This window comes from Dryobates pubescens, chromosome 3 (genome assembly GCF_014839835.1).
Source record: "Dryobates pubescens isolate bDryPub1 chromosome 3, bDryPub1.pri, whole genome shotgun sequence".
Taxonomy (NCBI): Eukaryota; Metazoa; Chordata; class Aves; order Piciformes; family Picidae; genus Dryobates; species Dryobates pubescens.
The window spans coordinates 23,883,144-23,902,178 of NC_071614.1; the positions used below are offsets into that span (position 1 = coordinate 23,883,144).

The 19,035-nt window shown below is 57.4% G+C and overlaps 2 protein-coding genes across 2 annotated transcripts; one reads left to right on the forward strand and one right to left on the reverse strand.

The window, feature by feature from the left end:
• Nucleotide 1: 1 nt before the first annotated feature.
• LOC104308329 (uridine-cytidine kinase-like 1) lies at nt 2–13,497 on the reverse strand. Its single transcript, XM_054179832.1, has 14 exons — nt 13,114–13,497; nt 12,717–12,823; nt 12,414–12,584; nt 11,836–11,907; nt 11,369–11,558; nt 11,205–11,266; nt 10,726–10,742; nt 9,877–9,975; nt 1,866–1,959; nt 1,694–1,756; nt 1,367–1,489; nt 1,177–1,284; nt 937–1,093; nt 2–205 (listed from the first exon to the last, which is right to left on the reverse strand). Exons 1-14 carry the CDS (start codon nt 13,322–13,324, stop codon nt 132–134), a joined length of 1,548 nt encoding a protein of 515 aa, XP_054035807.1. The 5' UTR covers nt 13,325–13,497; the 3' UTR covers nt 2–131.
• A 1,727-nt stretch (nt 13,498–15,224) lies between these two features.
• Nucleotides 15,225–18,961, forward strand: SLC30A3 (solute carrier family 30 member 3). Its single transcript, XM_054179833.1, has 8 exons — nt 15,225–15,323; nt 16,518–16,690; nt 16,766–16,912; nt 16,984–17,137; nt 17,651–17,861; nt 18,017–18,122; nt 18,553–18,687; nt 18,815–18,961. Exons 1-8 carry the CDS (start codon nt 15,241–15,243, stop codon nt 18,958–18,960), a joined length of 1,155 nt encoding a protein of 384 aa, XP_054035808.1. The 5' UTR covers nt 15,225–15,240; the 3' UTR covers nt 18,961.
• The last annotated feature ends 74 nt before the right edge of the window (nt 18,962–19,035 follow it).

A 19,035-nucleotide genomic window follows, 5' to 3' on the forward strand; every position in this document is an offset into this window, starting at 1 on the left:
AGGCCAGCGGCAAGGGCCTCCTCGAGTGGGGGCTGTCAGGGCTGAGCCATGCTGTAGGTAGGTGGCACAGGCTGGCAGCTCAGAGCCCCTCCGGGGGGCACAGGCACGGACTGGCCATGGAGCTGGCCAGCTCAGCAGTCCATGCTGTCACTCTCACACCAGGCAGAGGGGCCGTCGGTGCCGAAGTATCTGTCCCCAAAGTTACCTGAAGGATGAGGAGACAAAGTGAGGTGATGGCAGCAGCAGTCCCAATTCCCTTGCTCTGGGGCTCCCTCACAGGGAGGCCACTGGGCACCCCATAGGGCTGCTGGGGCGAGGGACTGGGGGGATTTGGCCAGTGAGTAACAGCATAGCCTGAGAGTCATTTTGGTTGGAAAAGACCTTAAAATCATCAAGTTCAGCCATTAACCCAGCACTACCACATCATCACTGAACTATGTCCCTCAGCACCACATTTAACCCTCTCTAGTGATGCAGACTGCACCACTGCCCTAAGCCATCTGTTCCAGGGCTCAACAACCATTTTGGGGCAGAAATTGCTCCAAATGTAAAATCTAAACCCTCCCTGGTGCAACTTGAGGCTGTTTCCTCATGGTACTCACTTGTTCTTTGGGAGAAGTCAACCTCCACCTCACTCCAACCTCCTCTCAGGGAGTTGTATAGAATGAGAGGGTCTCCCCTGAGCCTCCTTTTCTCCAGGCTAAACACCAGTTCCCTCAGCTGCTCTTTACAAGTCTTGTACTCTAGACCCTTTGCCAGCCTTGCTGCTCTTCTCTAGACATGCTTCTGCACTGCAATGTCCTTTTTGAAGTGAGGGGCCCAAAACTGAACCCACTATTTGAGATGCAACCTCACCAGTACCCAGTACAAGGGAACAATCACTGCTTTGGTGCTGCCAGCCACACTATTGCTGACACAAGCCTAGTCTGCGCTCACCAATGCCTGGGATGATGTGGAACTCCTCATTGATCCTCTTGTCCACAGCGGTGGTGATGATGCGGACACGGGGGAAGGCATAGGCCACGGAGTGTACCCCCATCTCAGCCATCAGCAGCGAAAGCAGGAAGATCCTGTCCTCCTGCACGTCATGGTCCTGCAGTACATAGTGCCATGAGGGCCCAGCTGCTGCTAGGGTGTGACCCATCACCCCTCCCCCTGCCATCCCTGACCACTCACCAGCAGGACCCTCACAGCCATCATGGCTGCAGCTCCTGTGGACACGGTGCTGTCCATGAGGATGACATAGTCCTCACTGATCTCCTTGGGAAGACGCAGGTAGTGGAGCTGAGGAGGGAAAGAACAAGAGGTGGTGATCACAGTGCAGTGTCAGGGGCTCCGCAGTGCCAGGGCCACAGGCGTCGCTCACCTCGGGCTCACCCGTGTCGTGGTTGGTCTGGATGAGGATCTTGCCCAAGCGGATGTCCTTGCAGACAGCAGTGAGGGCCTGCTCCATGGTCTCCCCTGCGCGCAGGATGGACACGCCTGTGATCTGGGAAGGGATGAGAACCTCATTGCCTGGCACTGTGCTCCCATGAGCTCCTGAGGCTCTAGCACCAGCGGAGGGGGAACAAGCCCCACTGAGCAGCTCATCTGTGCAGGGATGGACCCTGGAGCCACCAGGTTTTCCCAGTCTGTGCCAAGCTGGGGCAGTCATGTGCTGGTGGGGAAGAAAGGGGACAGGACAACACCTCACCCTCTGCCTGTGGAACCGCTTTCCTTCGTACATTGTCCCCTGGGGTGTCTCCACAGTGACTGACTGCAGGAAGGGGAGGAGAAGTGAGTGTGGATGAAACCTGGCATTTGCATAGCCCCAGGCTCAGGAAGGGGAATGTGGCTGTGGCCACACCTGAGGAGTGGCAGCTCACCTTCAGCGGCAGGAAGGAGAGGGCGTGTTCAATTAACAGCCTCATCAGGCGCTTGGAGTAAAAGATGAATTCATCCCTAGTTGTGTCCTTGTTCCTGTGGAGGGAAGACAACAGCATGAGATGAGAGCAGAGTCCTCGCTCCACCCCAAAGAAAACTGAGAGCCTGGGAGCTCTCAGGAAGGAGACACAGGGCTCACTGAAGAGCTAGGGTGGTGTCTGGAAAGTAGCACATGGTCAAGCTATGTGTTTAGTTCCCCTGGAAGTGGGGAACAGAGCCTGCAGCAGATCACTCAGGTCAGATGCACTGAAAGGATGCCACGAGAAGCTGCTCAGCCGTCTTTGGGACTTGGGACAGCTCAGGGCCGACCTTGCGCAGTGGGCTAGCTGGACTAGAAAAGTGAATAAAGCCAATGGCAGAGGAGGAAGAAGTGAGCAAATATCAGCAGCTTGGTGTAGATGCACACCCTGACCCCAAACAAAGATGAGGCAGGTGCCACAGAAGCAGGTGCAGAAGTGCAGCATCACTTGCTCTGAGCACAACCTCTCATTGCTGCTGATCCTCTGCTGGAGGATTTGCAGGGCTGGAAATTCAGGACACAGCTACACTGAAAGGACCAGGAGAAGAACAAATGGCAGGAGCAGCAGGACATCAGGCAGCACCAGTAGTTCTGGGGCAATAGAATCTTGGGAGCAAGTGGCAAGTGTTCCACACGGGCCCTGTCGGGGAAGCACAGAGTGCAACAGGGATACAGTCAGGATGAACCAGGCACAGCCAGACAGCTGGCTCTGGGAGCACCTGGATGTGGAAGAGCCAGGCCACACCCCATCCAGGAGCTTGCTGGGATACCAGGAATAGGAAAACACACAACACTTTCCCAAGTCCTCTCCATTTATGGACCAGGTTGGAGATAAACCACTGCTGGGAACCAGAGAGATTTGAAACACCTGCTGTTGTCTCACCACAACACTGACATGCTGTGGGCAGCAAGAAATAAATAAGAATGAAACCACAATGGGCTTGTAACTCACAGGACACCTCCCTCCCCTTCTCCCTTTTGGAGTAAAGGCAACTAATCCCATGCTAATCCCAGTGTTGGGGCAGAGGGGAAAGAGGCTTTTCTTATTAGGAGCATTCTGATCATCAGCATGCTTGTGCTGCAGCCCAACCCTCCAATCACACAAGAAAAAACCCCTGCAGGAAGCATCAGGTTTGCTGCACACACAGGCGTGCAGCAGTACAGGCTTGTGTGGCACCATCCTGACCAGCAGGGCTGGGACCAGTCCAACATCACTCAAAGGGTGAGCAGAAATGCTCCTTCACCAGCATGGCCAGTCAAGGCAAAGTACCTCAGCAAAAGGTCACTGAGTAGGAAAGAAGGAGAACCTGGGATGTGCTTGTGGTTTAAAACGTGACCGTAACGACTCCATCAATATCCATCTATACCCCTCACAGCTCACAGCTGCTTTGGTAGAGGAGTACATAGCAGGCTGAGATGTAAGCACTGTTTCACTGGAGAACCATCAAGACCAAGCTCCTGGCTGAACAGCAGCCAGAGGCAGATGGACACAGAACAACCATGGTTAAAAGGACACAGATGAAATCTGTTCTCTTGCGACCCGGCTCTAAGGCCATGCAGCCTGCACACACCCCCAGTATTGTCCGGAAGATGCAGGGAACAAAGGAACCCTGCAGACGTTTCCCAGTGTCCAGATGGAAGAGGTGGAGCTGGCAGCAGTCCAGGAGAGGCAGAAGGATATTGAATAATTTTACTCTGTATTTTAAGACATCATCTGCCACTTCTTACATCTCACCAAGATGACAGACAGCACAGTCAACACTGCTCAGAAGGACAAACAGCTGCTACTATCATGAGACATTTCTGCAGCCAGACCTGGGTAACTCACACCCAAGAGTGCTGCAGTGACCAAAAAACTCAACCACCAGAGTGGAAATACTGGAGGACTCCTGGAGAAGACAGAAAATCAGTTATGCTCTGGAAGAAACAGGCACCCTGCCCACAGCTCCTCAGTGTGGGCTGTCAGCACACACTTTAATCCATGTGTGGACTTCCCCTACACAGACCCACAGAAGCAGCTCTGGAGGCATCCCACACCAGCTGAGCCCCAGGTACCCAGGCCCACAGCTACCCCTGACAAGTCCCACAGTGGCCCCAGGGCTGCTCTGCCATGCAAGGGGCAGTTGGTTGTCCTGGTCAACCCTGACCTGGGTGGGACAGGATCATTAGTGCTCAGACCAGAGGTAGGTTCCTCCACAGCCTCCAACAGGTGTTGCAGGATGAAGAAGCATCCTTGTCCCTGTGCTATGAGGGCCCCAGCATGCCTGCCTTTTAGAATCATGGAATCATTTTGGTTGGAAGAGACCTTTAAAATTGTCAAGTCTAACTGTTGACTGCTCACTGCCAGGTCACCACTAAACCATGTCCACAACTACATGACATTTAAACCTCTCAAGAGATGGGGACTCCCATCACTGCCCTGAGCAACCTGTTCCAGGCCTTGACAACACTTTGAGGTCTTGTGTCCAAACTAAACCTGCTGTTTTCTCTTGTTCTATTGTTTGCTTTTTGGCAGAGGAGACAGACCCCCACCTCTCTCCAGCCTCCTTTCAGGGAGTTGTAGAGAATAGGAAGGTCTCCCCTGAGCCCTCTTTTCTTCAGGATGAACAACCCCAGTTCCCTCACCTGCTCTTCCTAAGACTTGTGTCCCAGACTTTTCACAAGCTTTGTTGTCCTTACACACCCCAACACCTCAATGTCCTTCTTGCAGCAAGAGGCCCGAAACAGAGGCAGAGACAACCAATAAACTTCTCCTCACCCAGAGGACAAGCATCTGCCAGCGGTACAAGGGGGGAAGGGTGCTGCAGGGGAGCCCCAGCAGCAGCAGAGGACCCTTCCTGTAGTAGTCAGAGCAGGACTGTTCCAGCCATGCCTCCATGCCATCTGTATGTCAGCTCTGCTCACCTTGTCTCTTCATAGCACAGATTTGGACACCTGTGCTACAGCTCAGGTAAAGCCCAAGGATACACACTGCCCCAGGTGCAGCCCACCACTCAACAGGAGGTAGCCAAACCACATCAATGTGCAGATCCCTGCAAAAGGCTCCCAGTGAGCTCCATCTCAGCAGGAGATGGCAGGAAAGCACCAGGGGCCTGACAGGGACCAGCAAGCATCTGCCTGGAAGTCTGACACAGCATCAGCTCAGTTCAGCAAGAGGAGTGTCAGCAGCTGAAAGCCAGCCAGCACATTCCAGCCCTGAGGAAACCTGAGCACAGAGAGGTCTTGCATCTGAACTACCTTGTCTGCTGTTGGCAGCTTCCCAGCGCGCAGGAGCACCTCACCCTGCTCTTTACGCCAGTATCAACAGCCACACGCTCTCGAGGGCAGCTCCAGCATAGGACAATGTGTCCTGTCAGAGCCCAAAGTTTCAGGGTGAGAGCAAACCTGAAGAGAAGCTGTGCAACAGGGCATGGACCAGAGCCTTTTCATGAGTATGTGGGCACCAAAATGTAAGTGGTGGAAAGGAAACTGGGGGGCACTAAGAAGAGTGTGGCCAGCAGGTCAAGTGAGGATTTCCTCCCCTCTACTCTGAACTAGTAAGGCTGCATCTGGAGTCCTGGGTCAAGTTCTGGGCTCCCCAGTTCAAGAGAAACTGGAAGTACTGGGGAGAGTCCAGCAGAGGCTACAGAGATGCTGAGGGGACTGAAGCATCTCTTTGACAAGAAAAGGCTGAAAAACCTGGGGCTCTTCAGCCTGGAGCAAACTGATCAATATCTAAAGGGTGACAATCACAGAATCACAGAATGTTAGGCATTAGAAGGAACCCCCAGAGATCACCTAGACCAATCCCCCCACCAAAGCAGGATCACCTAGAGCAGGCCACACAGGAACACACCCAGGCAGGTTTTTTAAGTCTCCAGAGAAGGAGAATCCATAAACTCTCTGGGCAGCCTGTTCCAGTGCTCTATCACCCTTACCATAAAGAGGTTTCTTCTCATGTTGAGGTGGAATCTCCTGTGTTCCAAGAGACTGGGGCCAGACTCTTCAGTGGTGCCTAGCAACAGGACAAGGGGCAGTGGGTACAAACTGCAACCCAAGAGGTTTCATCTATACATGAGGAAAATCTTTCCTGTGAAGGTGCTGGAGCATTGGGCCAGGATGCCCAGAGAGGTTGTGGAGTCTCCTCTGGAGAGATTCCAAACCTGTCTGGACATGGCCCTGGGTAACCTGCTCTGGGTAAACCTCCTTTAGCAGAGGGCTTGACCTTGATGATCTCTAGAAGTCTCTTTCAATTCCCACCATGCTGGGATTCTGTGAAATGTTGCTCCTGTGGCAGAAAGAGCCTGAGATACTTCAGGGATGTTGAGGAGCAACAAGGACTGTTCAAGTACTGTGGCATGAAACACTACTACTGGCTCTGGAGGTCTGGACCTGATACGTTGGAAGACTCACACCCTTATCACTGTCCATTCTCAGCCTGATCACAGAATGCTTGAGTGGGAATGGACCTTAAAGGTCATTTAAGTCCAGCTCCCCTACAGTCAGGGGGGACAACTAGAACAGGTTGCTCAGAGACCTGTCCAATTTGACCTGGAACATTTCCAGGTATGGAGCATTTGCCACCGCTTTGGGCAACCTGGGCCAGTATCTCATCACCCAATGAAACCATTCAGCCACTCAGTTCCTGCTTCTCCACAACAGAAAATTTCTCTGGAAGCCACTTGTCCCAGCACACCAAGCCTGACTGTGGTAAATGCTCATCTGCTGCCGTGGCATCATCTTCCTGGCAGGCCCCCAGAGACAGAAGGATGGAGCACAGTTGAGCCTCCAGTGTTGAACAACAGGAAAACAGCGTTGGCCGGCAGCAGCGTGGCAAGTGAAATTAACAGAACGTCTCTGAGGAAGGGAATGGGAAAGGCAGGATGGAAAAGAGAGAGCTGGAGGGAAACCCTGGCTCACAGCTCACTGGTGCATCCATAGACACCCAGTTTGGTTCAGTAGGGCACTGTCACTGCAGAATGAGGCCAAGAAGAAATCAGGTTTGCCAAGACAAAAGTAAGTCCACGCTGGGAGGCGCAAGAAGCTTGGTGAAAGGTGTTTGTTCAATCCTTGCCAGCATGGAGCTCTCCAGGAAGCCCCCCAGGCAGGGAGTGGTGTTCCTGAAGTGGAGGAGCCCAGAGGGTCGCACGTGAGGACCATTAACAGCTCCACGCCGTGCTGAAGTCACGCAGAAGCAAGTGCTGCCAAGTATCACCTACAAGTACTAGAAATACCACGTTGCCTTGTCACTGAACACAGGCACTCTTCACCAGGAGAGCTCCTCAGCTTTGGGCTCTTAGTGACAGCACCGCCTCAGCTTTCCCTTCTGAGGCTGCAGCAGGATTTGAGGGGGTGGCTGACAGGCCAAGTCAACGCCCCTCATAAATACGGTGTTTTTCATTTACCATCTGGAAGAGGCAAAGTCCTCCTCCCAGCAGCTCTGCCACTCACACAGCTAACACCAGCAGCACAGCCTAGATCAGCAGCACTGCTGGACTCCAACTGCAGCCAGCACAGCCTGCCCTCCTGCACGCTCCTAAATCCAAGCAGATGAAGATTATCAGAGGCTTGTGGCAGAAAGGTGGAGGCACCATAGGCTGTTCCTGGCAAGGCAAAAGGACACAGACTTCGAGGAGGAAGAAATAAACAGCAGCTACACACCAGAGAGGACTTGGTGCCTGCCCTTCTGGGTGGGGCAGGCCGAACCTGGCTCGCCCAAGAGCAGCACACAGTAGAGTCATGCTGCTGGCTCTTCCAGGGAACAGGATGAGTTAGAGGTGAACAGTCAGTGCCACAGATAGTGAGCAGGAAGGGCACAGACAGGCATGCTGCCACACAAAGACCTCATTCTTCTCTCCCTTCATAACCCTGGGTAAGGGAAAACAGCTGACAACTCAGGCTCTGGAGATGCCTTTTCCCCCAGGGCATCCTGTCCACCCCTACCACTGAGTGCACAGAGCAGGGGAGCTGGAGAAACTGGCTTAATCCACAGAAATCAGCCACTGCCAGGGCAAAAGATGCCGGAGGGACAAGGTGATACCAGCTCCAAAGTTTCCTTAACTAGGCCACAAGTCAGAACAGCATAGTAGGACCCCACCTAGTGGTGAGGGCCTTCAGACACTGGCATGGGACTGACCTGAGCACCGGCAGCGTGAAACACATTGTTTGGCTTTTGACTGTTGCAAACTGCTCCAGGTGTCTGTGCTTCAACAGGGGCTCATAGAACCACATAATCATTTTAGTTGGAAAAGACCTTTAAGATCATCAAGTCCAACGGTTAACAGGTTACTAGCACTGCCAGGTCACCACTAAACCATGGCCCTCAGCACCACAACTACATGGCTTTTAAGCCCCTCCATAGATGACTCCATCACAGCCCTGGGCAGCCTGATCCAGGAAATTGTTCCTCATGCTCAACCTAAACCTCTCCTGGTGCAACTTGAGGGTACTTCCTGTTGTCCTGTTGCTTGTTCCTTGGGACTGATTCCCACCTCTCTTCAACCTTCTCTCACCAACAACCCCAGCTCCCTCAGCAGCTCCTCAAAAGACTTATGCTTTAGATCCCTTAGAAATCACAGAGAAGCATCACAAACACCATGCTTCCTACAAAGAGGTGCAAGCATGCGTGTGGTGTGAGATTACATTCTCCAAACCAACATGTGGGTGCTGGTGGCCAGCCACAGCGTCAGCAGGTGGCAGGAGGAGCCCTGCTGAGATCAGCATCCCCTCACTGTTCTACAACTCAGCAACAGACACACAGAGGCTAAAGCTTTTGCAGCTGCAGGAAACAAGGGACATTTTAGTGGTCCTATGGAATGCAGCTCTTGGCCCCATACCAATGCCACTGTCACCTGGGAAAAATGAGCATTGGTGGGGAATGATCAAGTGACATCAACACTGTGGAAGCAGCAGCTTGGGTCCTTCTCTAAATGGCTCCAAAACAAAGCAACTCAGGACAGGGGCAGAAAGGGCACTTCGCCTCGTGCCACCTACTACTACATCTCTGCTTCATCTAGGCCAGAGCCAATCAGCCCCTCATAAAAAAAGCCTGCCTGTGGCTCAAAAGTCATCCCAGAGCAGATATGCCAACGTCTTGTCAACAAAAAAGTGTCTGCATGCCGGAGCCAGCTCTATTTAGCTGTTCTGCTCCACAAAACCATCTTCATCCAAAACCCTAAATGCAGCAGAGGGAAAAGTCACACCAGGTTTTGTACTGTGATCCTGCAGACCAGCCCTTCCATGGGAAGGATATCCCTCAGGAGTGCTGGCAGCTGATCTTAATGAGACTGTCTGGATCCCACGCTGTGGGCAGGGTTAAAAGTGATCTCGCTCAGCATGAGATCATCACTGAAGCCTTCAGCTCACAGCTGTGACCTAGAGATGGGTGAGCTGAGGCTGAGCTCCTTCTCAGAAACAAGAGGAACAGATAGGAGAAGTTTTGCGTGACCCTGATGAATTGTAACTGAGTGAACATGATGAGCCTGTATAAATCACATTCCTGAGGACTCTGTGCTCAGCAGTATGAATTTGAGTGACCATCCCAGCCAAAGGAGAGGAGTTGGAATTGATGGAAATTAAGGAAGAATCCATTCAACCTAGAGTCAGGAGAAGATCAAGAAGTCCCAGGGGCAAGTGGAACAAGAGAGAGTGAAACTGAGTACGTGGGTAATGTCGCCTGTGCCGAAACTCCAACCAGGGGAAAGGATGAATAACTGTTCAGCAGCTGCATTGAGATGCACAGGGTTGGCACTGAGAGCTGATGCAATAGAGCATAAGGCTTTAAAGAGTCCAGGGACACCACTGCGAGGTCCCTCTGTGGAGGCACCAGCTGGAGCTCACCCTGCTGCTGCATCACACTATTAACTCATGCATTTTCATGAGACATGATGCTCAAGATTGCTTTGGGACACCAAGAGCTTGGCTTGTGCTACTTTAAGGCAGCCACAGGGATGTACCTGATGATAGTGTGCATGCCTCGGACCTGCGGCGTGTTCTCCAGGACACTCAGCGTCTTCGGCAAGGGCTGCCCTTGGTGGGCAGAGGCCAGAGCTGCCCTGTAACAGTGAAGCAGCACTCAGAGCTGCACAGCACACACACACACAGAGCCACTGTGCTGGACCTCCTTGGAGGGACATGGCCCCTGGGTGACGGAAGGCTCCTCCTAGAGAACCCACTGCACAGGCTGGACACCACAAAGTGTTTGGCCTTCCCACCCTGATCCCCACGTCTGGCGCCAAGCACAGATCCCAAAGCAGCACCACCCCGGGGCGAGCCTCCCCTGCCCACAAACCCAGCCATTGGCAGCCTCTGCAGCACACAAGGCTCTGCCAGCACCTGGGCAGCTGGAGCCGCTCCACACACACCCTGAGACAGGGCTGCAGGAGCTGTATGTGCTGTGCCAAGGGATAAGGAATGTCCCATGAGGTTGATTCGTGGAGTCACAGAGGACTGTCCAAGGCACACCTCCCATAGGAGAGAGCAGACTGGGGCACTCCAGTGCTCAGGGAAGTAAACGTGCTCCAGAAAGGCACAGGATCTGTGCAAGGAGCCCATCTCCTAAGTCAAGCATAGCTGCTGTGGGACAGGTCATACAGGAGCCCATGGCCACCGTGAGACAACCCCCAGGAAGCTGCATGTGGAACAGCTCCCTCAGCTGTCAAGAAGCACCAGCCATGGTTCAGCATCTTGACAAAGTTTTTCCCAACAGAGACTTGGGGAAGAGGCAGGACTCAGAGGGGTGCTGGCAATCTTCCACCTCCAGCCCAGGAACTGGCCTTGCTGAGGAGGGAGGTGTCTCCACATACCTGACAGTGATCTCACGCTGAGTGGTGGAGCAGAGGCATCCAGCATGGCCAAAGGGGACAGAAAAGAACACCCAGTCAATGCAATAGCCAGGCACAACTACCTGAGCAGCCCCATTCAGCTCCCACCCCACTTCTGGAGCAGGAAAGCCATGGCTGGGTACACCTGGGAACAAGAGTGGGCTGTGGGGTGAACCCAGGGGCAAGGGAGAGTAAGTGGGGACAGCTAAGACCAGAAGGGCTGAAAGGAACAGTGAGTGAATGAGGCCAAGAATCTTCATTTTTCCAACCCTTGTCTCTAGTTCCCCAGCCCTGTGTTGCAGCTCAGTCTGCCCTGAGAGCTGCACCAAAACCTTCTGTAAAGAGAGGTGACAGGAGAGCACAGAAGCACAGGGTTCTATGAGCAGTCACGTCCTCCTCTCTGCATGCAGAGTACTCATTCTCCTCGCCTGCACTTGCAGTGATCACAGCCCACCCCTCACCTTCTCCAGCTGGCTGTGCACATGCTGCACGATGAGGTCCAGGGCCACAAAGTTTTCCCCACCTGCCAGGAGAGAGAAGAAGGTGGGTCAGATGCACGGTGCCCAACCCCTCCCAGAACATTCACTTCTGACACCCAGCTGAGGTCTGGCAAACAGAGTCTCACCTCTGGGCACCACGATGTCGGCGACCTGCACGGTGGGCTCAATGTACTGCTCAAAGGCTGGTTTCACAAACTTGTTGTACTGCTTGATGACACCCACAATGTCACGCCCCCGCTCCATGATGTCGCGCTGCAGTCGCCGCACCAGCCGGATGTCAGAGTCCGTGTCCACGAACACTTTCATGTCCAGGAGCTGGAAAACTGGGAGGGGTGAGCATCCCCTTTGCATCCCCCTGTCAGACCTGCCTCGCTCCCAGCACCCAGCAATGGCACCTCTGAAGCCCTGGCACGGAGGTACTCTCTGCCACAAGCACCTGGTGACCTCTCCCGCCACAGCCTCCAGCCACTGCCCAGACCCAGTGCCAACAAGGGCTGTACCAGGGCAGTGCCCATAGCACCCACAGAACACCATGACGCATCTCCCACACCACGCACCAAGAGAGGCCACCAGCCCCATCAGGCAGCAATACCTTCAGCAACTCCTTGTTGGCAAAAGCCAGTATTCCCTCGAACACGATGACGTTGGCTCCATACACCGTTTTCTGTGGGGAGATGAGAGCTGTACTCATCCTCACAAGCACTGCAGCAGTATCAGCATTCAGCAAAGACAACACCCTCACCCCTGACCACAACACCTATGGGCAGGACTCCCCATAATCGTCCAACCTTTACGGGTTCTACTCATCATCCAAGCTCTACAGGGCATTTCTCTTATCCCCCCACTCACCCAGAACCCCAAACCTCTGTTCAACACCTTCCTCATAGCCTCATCCTCTCTGCACTCCTCCAGGCTCCCAACCACAGCCTCTCCCTGAACTGCACTGGCTCATTTCTATGTCCCTCTCAATCTCTCTGTGCTCCCTCCCTGCCTGCCTCTACATCCTAAATTGCCCCAGATTAAAACTCCTACACCTGATTGCTCCAGTCCCCTCCTTCCCTCCTATGCTCCCTAACCCTGTTTGCAGCCATCTGCCCCTTTCCTGGGAGCTCTACCCAGGGTGTCCACCCCACCCACCCTCTTGGGGCCTTGTTCCCATGTGGCACCTACCCACTCGCGACGACGGCTGTGCGTGGTGAAGTCATAGACTGGCACCTTCACGCTCTTGCCCTTCTTGAGCTTGCGGAGGACACTGACAAGCAGCTCGAAGTCAAAGGCATCAGGGTGGTCAAAATTGTAGTCACTGCGGGCTGCCAGGGCCTGCTGCCCCTCATCCAGCACCTGCGAGCACCGGCATCGCTTAGCGCCACCCCATGGGCACTGGCACCGCTCAGCACCGCGCCAGCCCCACAGACGCTAACACCGCTCAGTGCCGTGCTGGACCCCTCCAGATCTGCAGCCCCCAGCACTCACCTTATAGAAGGAGTCCATAGAGAGCAGCACTACCCAGGGCACGTCCAGTGCCTCGATGATCCGTGTTGCCACCGTCGTCTTACCCGAGGCACTGCCGCCGCACAGACCTAGGGGCAAGCGGTGGGGCAGCGCGGTGCCCACAGCTCCATTACTGCCCCGCGCCTAGCTCCAATCCCATTCCACTTCCATCCCCGATCCCAGCTTCGACTAGCTCCCGCCGGTCACATCGCTTCCCTGGCTGTGGCACAAGCCCCAGCTGTCATTTCCCTGGGCCCAGCTCCAGCACCGCCGCCCGGCTCCACCCCTTTCACAGCCCGGCCCCGGTCCTGGTTCCATCCCATCCCCAGCTCCATCCGCTCCCTTTCCCAGTCCGGGCCCGGCCCTTCCCGCCGCTCACCGATGACGAAGGCCTCGTCCACGGGCGCGCCGGTCTCGCTGTACCAGGGTGGCCGCCCCGCCGTATAGATGGTCCGTTTGCTGGTCCGCAGCAGCGGCGGCTCCGGTTTGCACTGGCTGGCGGTCCGCCGCCGCGGGGCCAGCGGCAGCCGGCTCAACAGCGAGCCCAGCGCGCCAGGTGGCTCGGGACCCGCCGTGCCCGCCGCCGCCATCTCCCCGCGCCGCCACGGGCCGCTCCGGTCGGGACGGGCCGCGGGGGCTGCTGGGACGGGCCGCAGCCGCGCACGGCTCCCGGCGGCCCCCGCGCCGGACACGCCCCGAACCCCGCCCGCCGCCGCGTGGGTGTGGCACAGCGGCCCCGGGCCCGGGTTATCGAGTCCCGACCCGCGGCCCCGTGCCCAGCGTAAACGGGCCGCCCGGGGCCAGACCCTTATGGCTTTTCCCCGTCCCTGCCCCCGCTCTGGCCGGGTCACTCGGAGCCATTGCCCGGGATCATAGGCAGAGTCCCTGGGGATGGAGACCCCACCACCGCTCCCGTCTCCCTGGAGAGGGACCTTCCCGGAATCCACTTTGTGTCTGTTGCCCCTGGTCTTGGCACTGAGTGCACTAGCTTCATCCTCTTGGCACAGACCTGTTTTCGACCCCCCTGAGCCTTCTCTGCTCTGGGCTGAGCAGCCCCAGCTCCCCCAGCTTCCCGCCACAGCAGAGACATTCCAGTTCCTTCAGCATCTTGGTGACCACTCGTTGGACCCTCTCCAGTGTTACCATATCTCTCTTGTGCTGTGGAACCCAGCACTCCTCAGGTGATCTCACCAGTGCTGAGCAGAGGGGAAGGACCATCCTCCCCCTCAAGTGGCAGTGTTTCCCCCCTGCAGCCCAAGACACCATCTGCTGCTTTTGAAGCAACAGCACATTGATGGTTCATGGTCATCTCAGGGTCCACCAGGACCCTGGGGCCTTTATCACTTTGTCTGTTTCTCGGCACGCGCTGGTGGTGTGGCGCTGTTCCTCCCCAGGGGCAGGACTCAGCTGAATTTAAGGAGGTTCCTGATAGTCCATTTCTCTAGCCTGTTCAGGTACTCCTGCACTCGGTGCACAGCTGCTCCTCCCATCCTGGTGCTAAGGGTACACTCTTCCCCATCCTATATAGATAGATTGTTAACGAAGACATTAAATGGGGATAGAATCAGTATTGACCCCTGGGGTACACTGATCCTAACTGGCCTCCACCTTGACTTTGTGCTGCTGATCAGCATCCTACGGGCCTGCCTCTGCAGGTAGTGTCCAATGCACTTCACTATCTGCTCCTCCAGTCCATGCTTCCATAGTTTCTTCAGGAGGATCTGAGGGGTCACAAAAGCCTCCCGGGAGTGGGGGTAGACAGCGCCCACTGTGAATTTGCCTAGGTCATCACTTCATCGAAGAGGGTGATCAGGTGAGTCAGGCACAATCTGCCCTCAGTGAAGCCATGCTAGCATCTCCTGGTAGGTTTGTCCTTCGTATGCTTAGAAATGGCCCCCGGGATTAATTCGCAGGGACAGAGGAGAGATGACCTCTGCACCCAAGCAGCCTCACATGTGAAAGCAACCGCCTTACATGAGCAGTTCCCACCGATCCAAGCAGCTTGCCCGAATCATTCCTCACGTACCAGAGCAGCCCCCTGTACCCGATCCACCTTCCCGTACACATCCATAGGAGCACTCAGCAGGGCCCCGACTTCCCTCCGGCAGAACCAGTGCTGCCTCCCAGTGATTTCTCTGGGCCAACTGGCTCCGGCGCAGCGCCCTGTGGCCCCAGACAGCCCGGCCTGGCTCTGAAGGGTCCCCAACATGTCTCCTTCGCCCTATGCTGGGGTCTCAGCGGGGTCGCGGTCTGTACCCCCTCCCCGGTGCCAGGAGCAGCTAGCGCCGCCGTGTGCGAACCTCCTCCTCCAACAAGGAGCAGACCCAGAGTGCCAGGGGAGGTAGCCCTGCGGGTGCTGGCCCCGCCCGACACCCCTGGTACAGTTCCACTCCCCCTGGCCGCTGCCTACGAGGTGCCGAGGAGGGGCGGGGCCGCGGCGAGGGGGCGGGGCCGCGGCAGAGCCGGCGGTCGGCGGTCGGCGCTCGCTGAGCTGCTCGTTCCCGGCATGGAGCCACCGACCGGCACTGAGAGCTCCCGGCTGGTCAGCCCGCGGGGCGCCCGAGCCGACAGCAGCCTGCGTCTCAAAAGGTACATCCGGAATCGCACCCCGGCATCCCCAACACCCCGGCATCCCCAACACCCCAGCACTTCCACCACCGGTATCCCCATCACCCCTGCACTTCCATCACCTTCATCACCCCGGCACTAGCATATTCATCACGGGCAGCTCCATCACCCCTGGCACCTGCAGCCCTGGCACCTGCGGCACCAGCACCTCTAGCACCGGTATCTCCGGCACCAGCAACTCCAGCACCCCCAACACCCAGAGACACTCATCATCCCGGCACCTCTGTCACCGCCGCCCCCATCATCCCTTCACTACCTCTCCATCGTTCCCTGCCAGCACTACCTTCTAGTGCCCACGGCACCCCCGGCACCGCCGCCCCATCACCTGCTGCATCTGCAACCCCCGATCCCTCGCACCCACACTAGCTCCCCCATCATCACCCAATCCCCCTCGGGTCCACGGCACCCACACTCCCGGCACCGGCAGCCCCCGGCAGCGCCCGCTCCCACCCCCGGGGACCCGCAAGGCCCCCGGCACGTCTGGCATTGCCCAACTCCCACTCCGACACGACACCGGCACCTCCGGCACGTCCGGCTGCCCCCCCGCCAGCCCCCGCGCTCTCATCCATCCGTCGCGGACATCAGCACCTCCGCAGACCCCGAGTCAGTCCCGACCGCCCGTGCAGCGGCCCCCGTCCCGCCCCGGTACCGGCACTTCCATTCAAGCGGAACCAGCCCCCGCACCTTGCGCAGTCCCCCGCTTTCCCCTCAGGTATCCATGCGGTGGTACCGGCGCCCAAACATCACGTCCCCGCACCGCTACCGTCCGTCCATCCATCACTGCCCCGCACCGGTGCTGTCAGTACCCTTTCCCACCCCGGTCCTCCACGGCCCCGGCCCCCGTCCACCCCCGTCCCACGCCTCACGTCCCCGCACGCCCTGTCCAGCATCCCGGTCCCACATGCGACACCTCGGTCCCACCGGCTTCTGCCCCACTCCCGGCCCCGGTCCCACGCGGTCCGGGATCTCTTCGACCCCTTCGGGATACAGCCAGGATGAGCTGCCGCAGCTCTAGCGGCAGGACCGCGACCCGGTCCTGTGCCCGTGTGCCCGGTTCTCTGCGAGACTCCTGGGTATTTGAGCCAAGCTGACTACGGGGATCCCCGATCAGGGGCACCGGGAGCTGATGTGTCTGGGAATGACCCCTGTCCCCAGTGTATTTGCAGGTTCCTCGGACACCCTGGCGCCACCTGACCCTCCGGGCCCGGATTCCCGCTGCCACTGCAGCCCCCCCATCCCCATCCCAGGCCCGGGGAAGCTCCAGGCTCGGCGACAGCTGAGCATCGCCTGCGCCGTCTGCTGCATCTTCATGGTTGGGGAGGTGATAGGTAATGGCGGGATGGGGACAAGGAGGGGACAGGGGATTCCCAGGACACAGGGTGCCAGCTACCCTGTGCCCGCAGGTGGGTACCTGGCACACAGCCTGGCCATCATGACGGATGCAGCTCACCTGCTGACGGATGTGGGCAGCATGTCTGTCAGCCTTTTCTCTCTCTGGGTCTCCACCCGCCCACCCACCAAGACCATGACCTTTGGCTGGCACCGCTCAGGTAAGCTGGTGGGGCATGGTCTTCCAGGAGCCCCACAGCCCAGCTGGGTGTTAATGGCTGCCATCTTGCAGAGACTATGGGAGCGCTGGCCTCCGTGCTCTCCATCTGGGTGGTGACTGGGGCTCTTGTCTACCTGGCTGCTGCCCGCATCATCAGCAATGACTACGAGATCGAGGCACGAGCCATGCTGGCTACTTCTGCCTGCGCTGTCGGCGTCAACTTGGTGTATGTCCCATGCAGGCTCTGTGCATCCCCTTGCACACCCCCAGTCCAAACCCTGGCTTTTCACTCACACCCTTGCCTCACTAGATTGCCATCCCTGCCCTCAGGTCACCCTCTGTCCCTGTGCACCAGCCTTGCCTACCCAAGTGCTGCCCTTCCCTGTTTGTTGTCCCCAGTATACTTCCAGCTTCCACCCCTCTGGCCCCACATCCTGCAGCTCCCCCAAGCAGCAACCCTTCAGCCCTGGCTCATGCCCAGCCTGAGACATGGCATCCCTGCCCTGGCCCTACGTACTTCCCAGCAGCACTGCATCTGCCCTGTTCCAGATCTGCCTCCATCCCGGCCTAGTGGTGAGACTTTGCCCCACACCTCTTCACAATCCTAGGGTCTCAATGTGCCTGCCCATGTCCCCTTTCCTTGAGCTGCGTGGGCACTGCTATGTGCAGGTCCAGGCAGGGCCAGCAAGACCCCTGTCCCCTGCCTAGCACAGCACTGACCCAGCCCTGCTCTCCCCAGCATGGCCTACATCCTGCACCAGGGTCCCACCGGCCATGGCCACAGCCATAGCACACAGGGCTACGAGCAGCTGGAGAGCACTGGTGTCTGCCTGCCTGGCTATGACCCTCTACCCGGCAGCACCAGCATCCGTGCAGCCTTCATCCATGTGGTGGGTGACCTGCTGCAGAGCATTGGAGTCCTCGTGGCTGCCACTATCATCTACTTCAAGGTGCCTGAGCTGGACCCCCCTTCACTGCCCATGGGAACAAGTCCCTCAGCCCCATGCAGGGTGTTGTGGGACATTGAGGTCCTGGCATCCCAAAACTGGGGTGCCCAGCTCAAGTCTGTCCCACCCCAGCCTCATACAGCCCCTGTTCTCTGCAGCCCCAGTGCAAGATTGCAGATCCTATCAGCACCCTCTTCTTCTCCATTTTTGTCCTTGGCTCCACCTTCACCATCCTCAGGGATGTCTTCAGGGTCCTCATGGAAGGTGAGGAGTGGGTGAGGGGAGCATGGGACCATGAGCACAGGGAGGTGGTGGGGTGCAGAGGGCTGTCACAGGAATGCCTCAGGACTGCAGCTGCAACAGTGCTTCCCCAAGCTAGCAGCTCCCCTCGTGTCCATCTTCTGCACCCTTCAGCCAATGATCCTGTCCTCTCCTTGACCCTAACCCAGCCTCTCTGCCCTAGGCACACCCCAGCCCACCCCTCTACTCTCCCTTGCTCCCCATAGTCCCTGAGGCCATCCTTGCCACCCTGGGCACACAGCCCTGTGGTGAAAAGTCACCTCTTCCTGGAGCCACCATCCCCAGACTGGTGACAGCCTGAGGGAACCCCCACCACAGCTGCTTCCACCACAAGCTCTGACCCTGTGGGACTGCAGCTGGGGCTGTCCCCCCCGTGACCAGGTTTTGGTGGCAGGGTCACCACGGGGCGTCGAGTTCGATGCGGTGAAGGAGATGCTGCTGGGGGTGAACGGGGTGAAGGGCACCCATGACCTGCACCTCTGGGCCCTAACGCTGAGCCACCACGCTGTGTCGGTGCACGTGGCTGTTGGTGAGTGCTCCACCAGCGCATGCAGCCCCCAGGGCGTGGCTGGGGGTCCCGTGGGGCACCAGTGCTGATCCAGGCACCAGTGCTGCTCCACACAGCAGCACTGAGACAGCTGCCTTGCTGTCCCCAGAGTCCAGCGTCGACCCCGAGATGGTGCTGCGGGATGCTGTCACCCAGCTGCAGGCCAAGTTTGGCTTTGCCTCGTGCACGGTGCAGGTGGAGCCCTATCGGGAGGACATGGCCACCTGCCACCACTGCCAGGATCCCCGCGCCTGAGATACCACCTGCAGCAGAGCTGGGGCAGGCTTTGCCCTGGCCCCTGCCCTGGGGGTGAGAGGGAGCTGGGGGTGC

Excerpts from the sequence above, each read along its gene's own strand:
- LOC104308329 (XM_054179832.1), bottom strand. The coding sequence starts at position 13,324 with ATGGCGGCGGCGGGCACGGCGGGTCCCGAGCCACCTGGCGCGCTGGGC. Across the intron at positions 11,908-12,413 it reads ACAGCCGTCGTCGCGAGTGG|AAAACGGTGTATGGAGCCAA; the intron begins GTAGGTGCCACA and ends ATCTCCCCACAG. Across the intron at positions 1,285-1,366 it reads ACGACACGGGTGAGCCCGAG|CTCCACTACCTGCGTCTTCC; the intron begins GTGAGCGACGCC and ends TTCCCTCCTCAG.
- SLC30A3 (XM_054179833.1), top strand. The coding sequence starts at position 15,241 with ATGGAGCCACCGACCGGCACTGAGAGCTCCCGGCTGGTCAGCCCGCGG. Across the intron at positions 15,324-16,517 it reads AGCAGCCTGCGTCTCAAAAG|TGTATTTGCAGGTTCCTCGG; the intron begins GTACATCCGGAA and ends CCCTGTCCCCAG. Across the intron at positions 17,862-18,016 it reads CCACTATCATCTACTTCAAG|CCCCAGTGCAAGATTGCAGA; the intron begins GTGCCTGAGCTG and ends TGTTCTCTGCAG.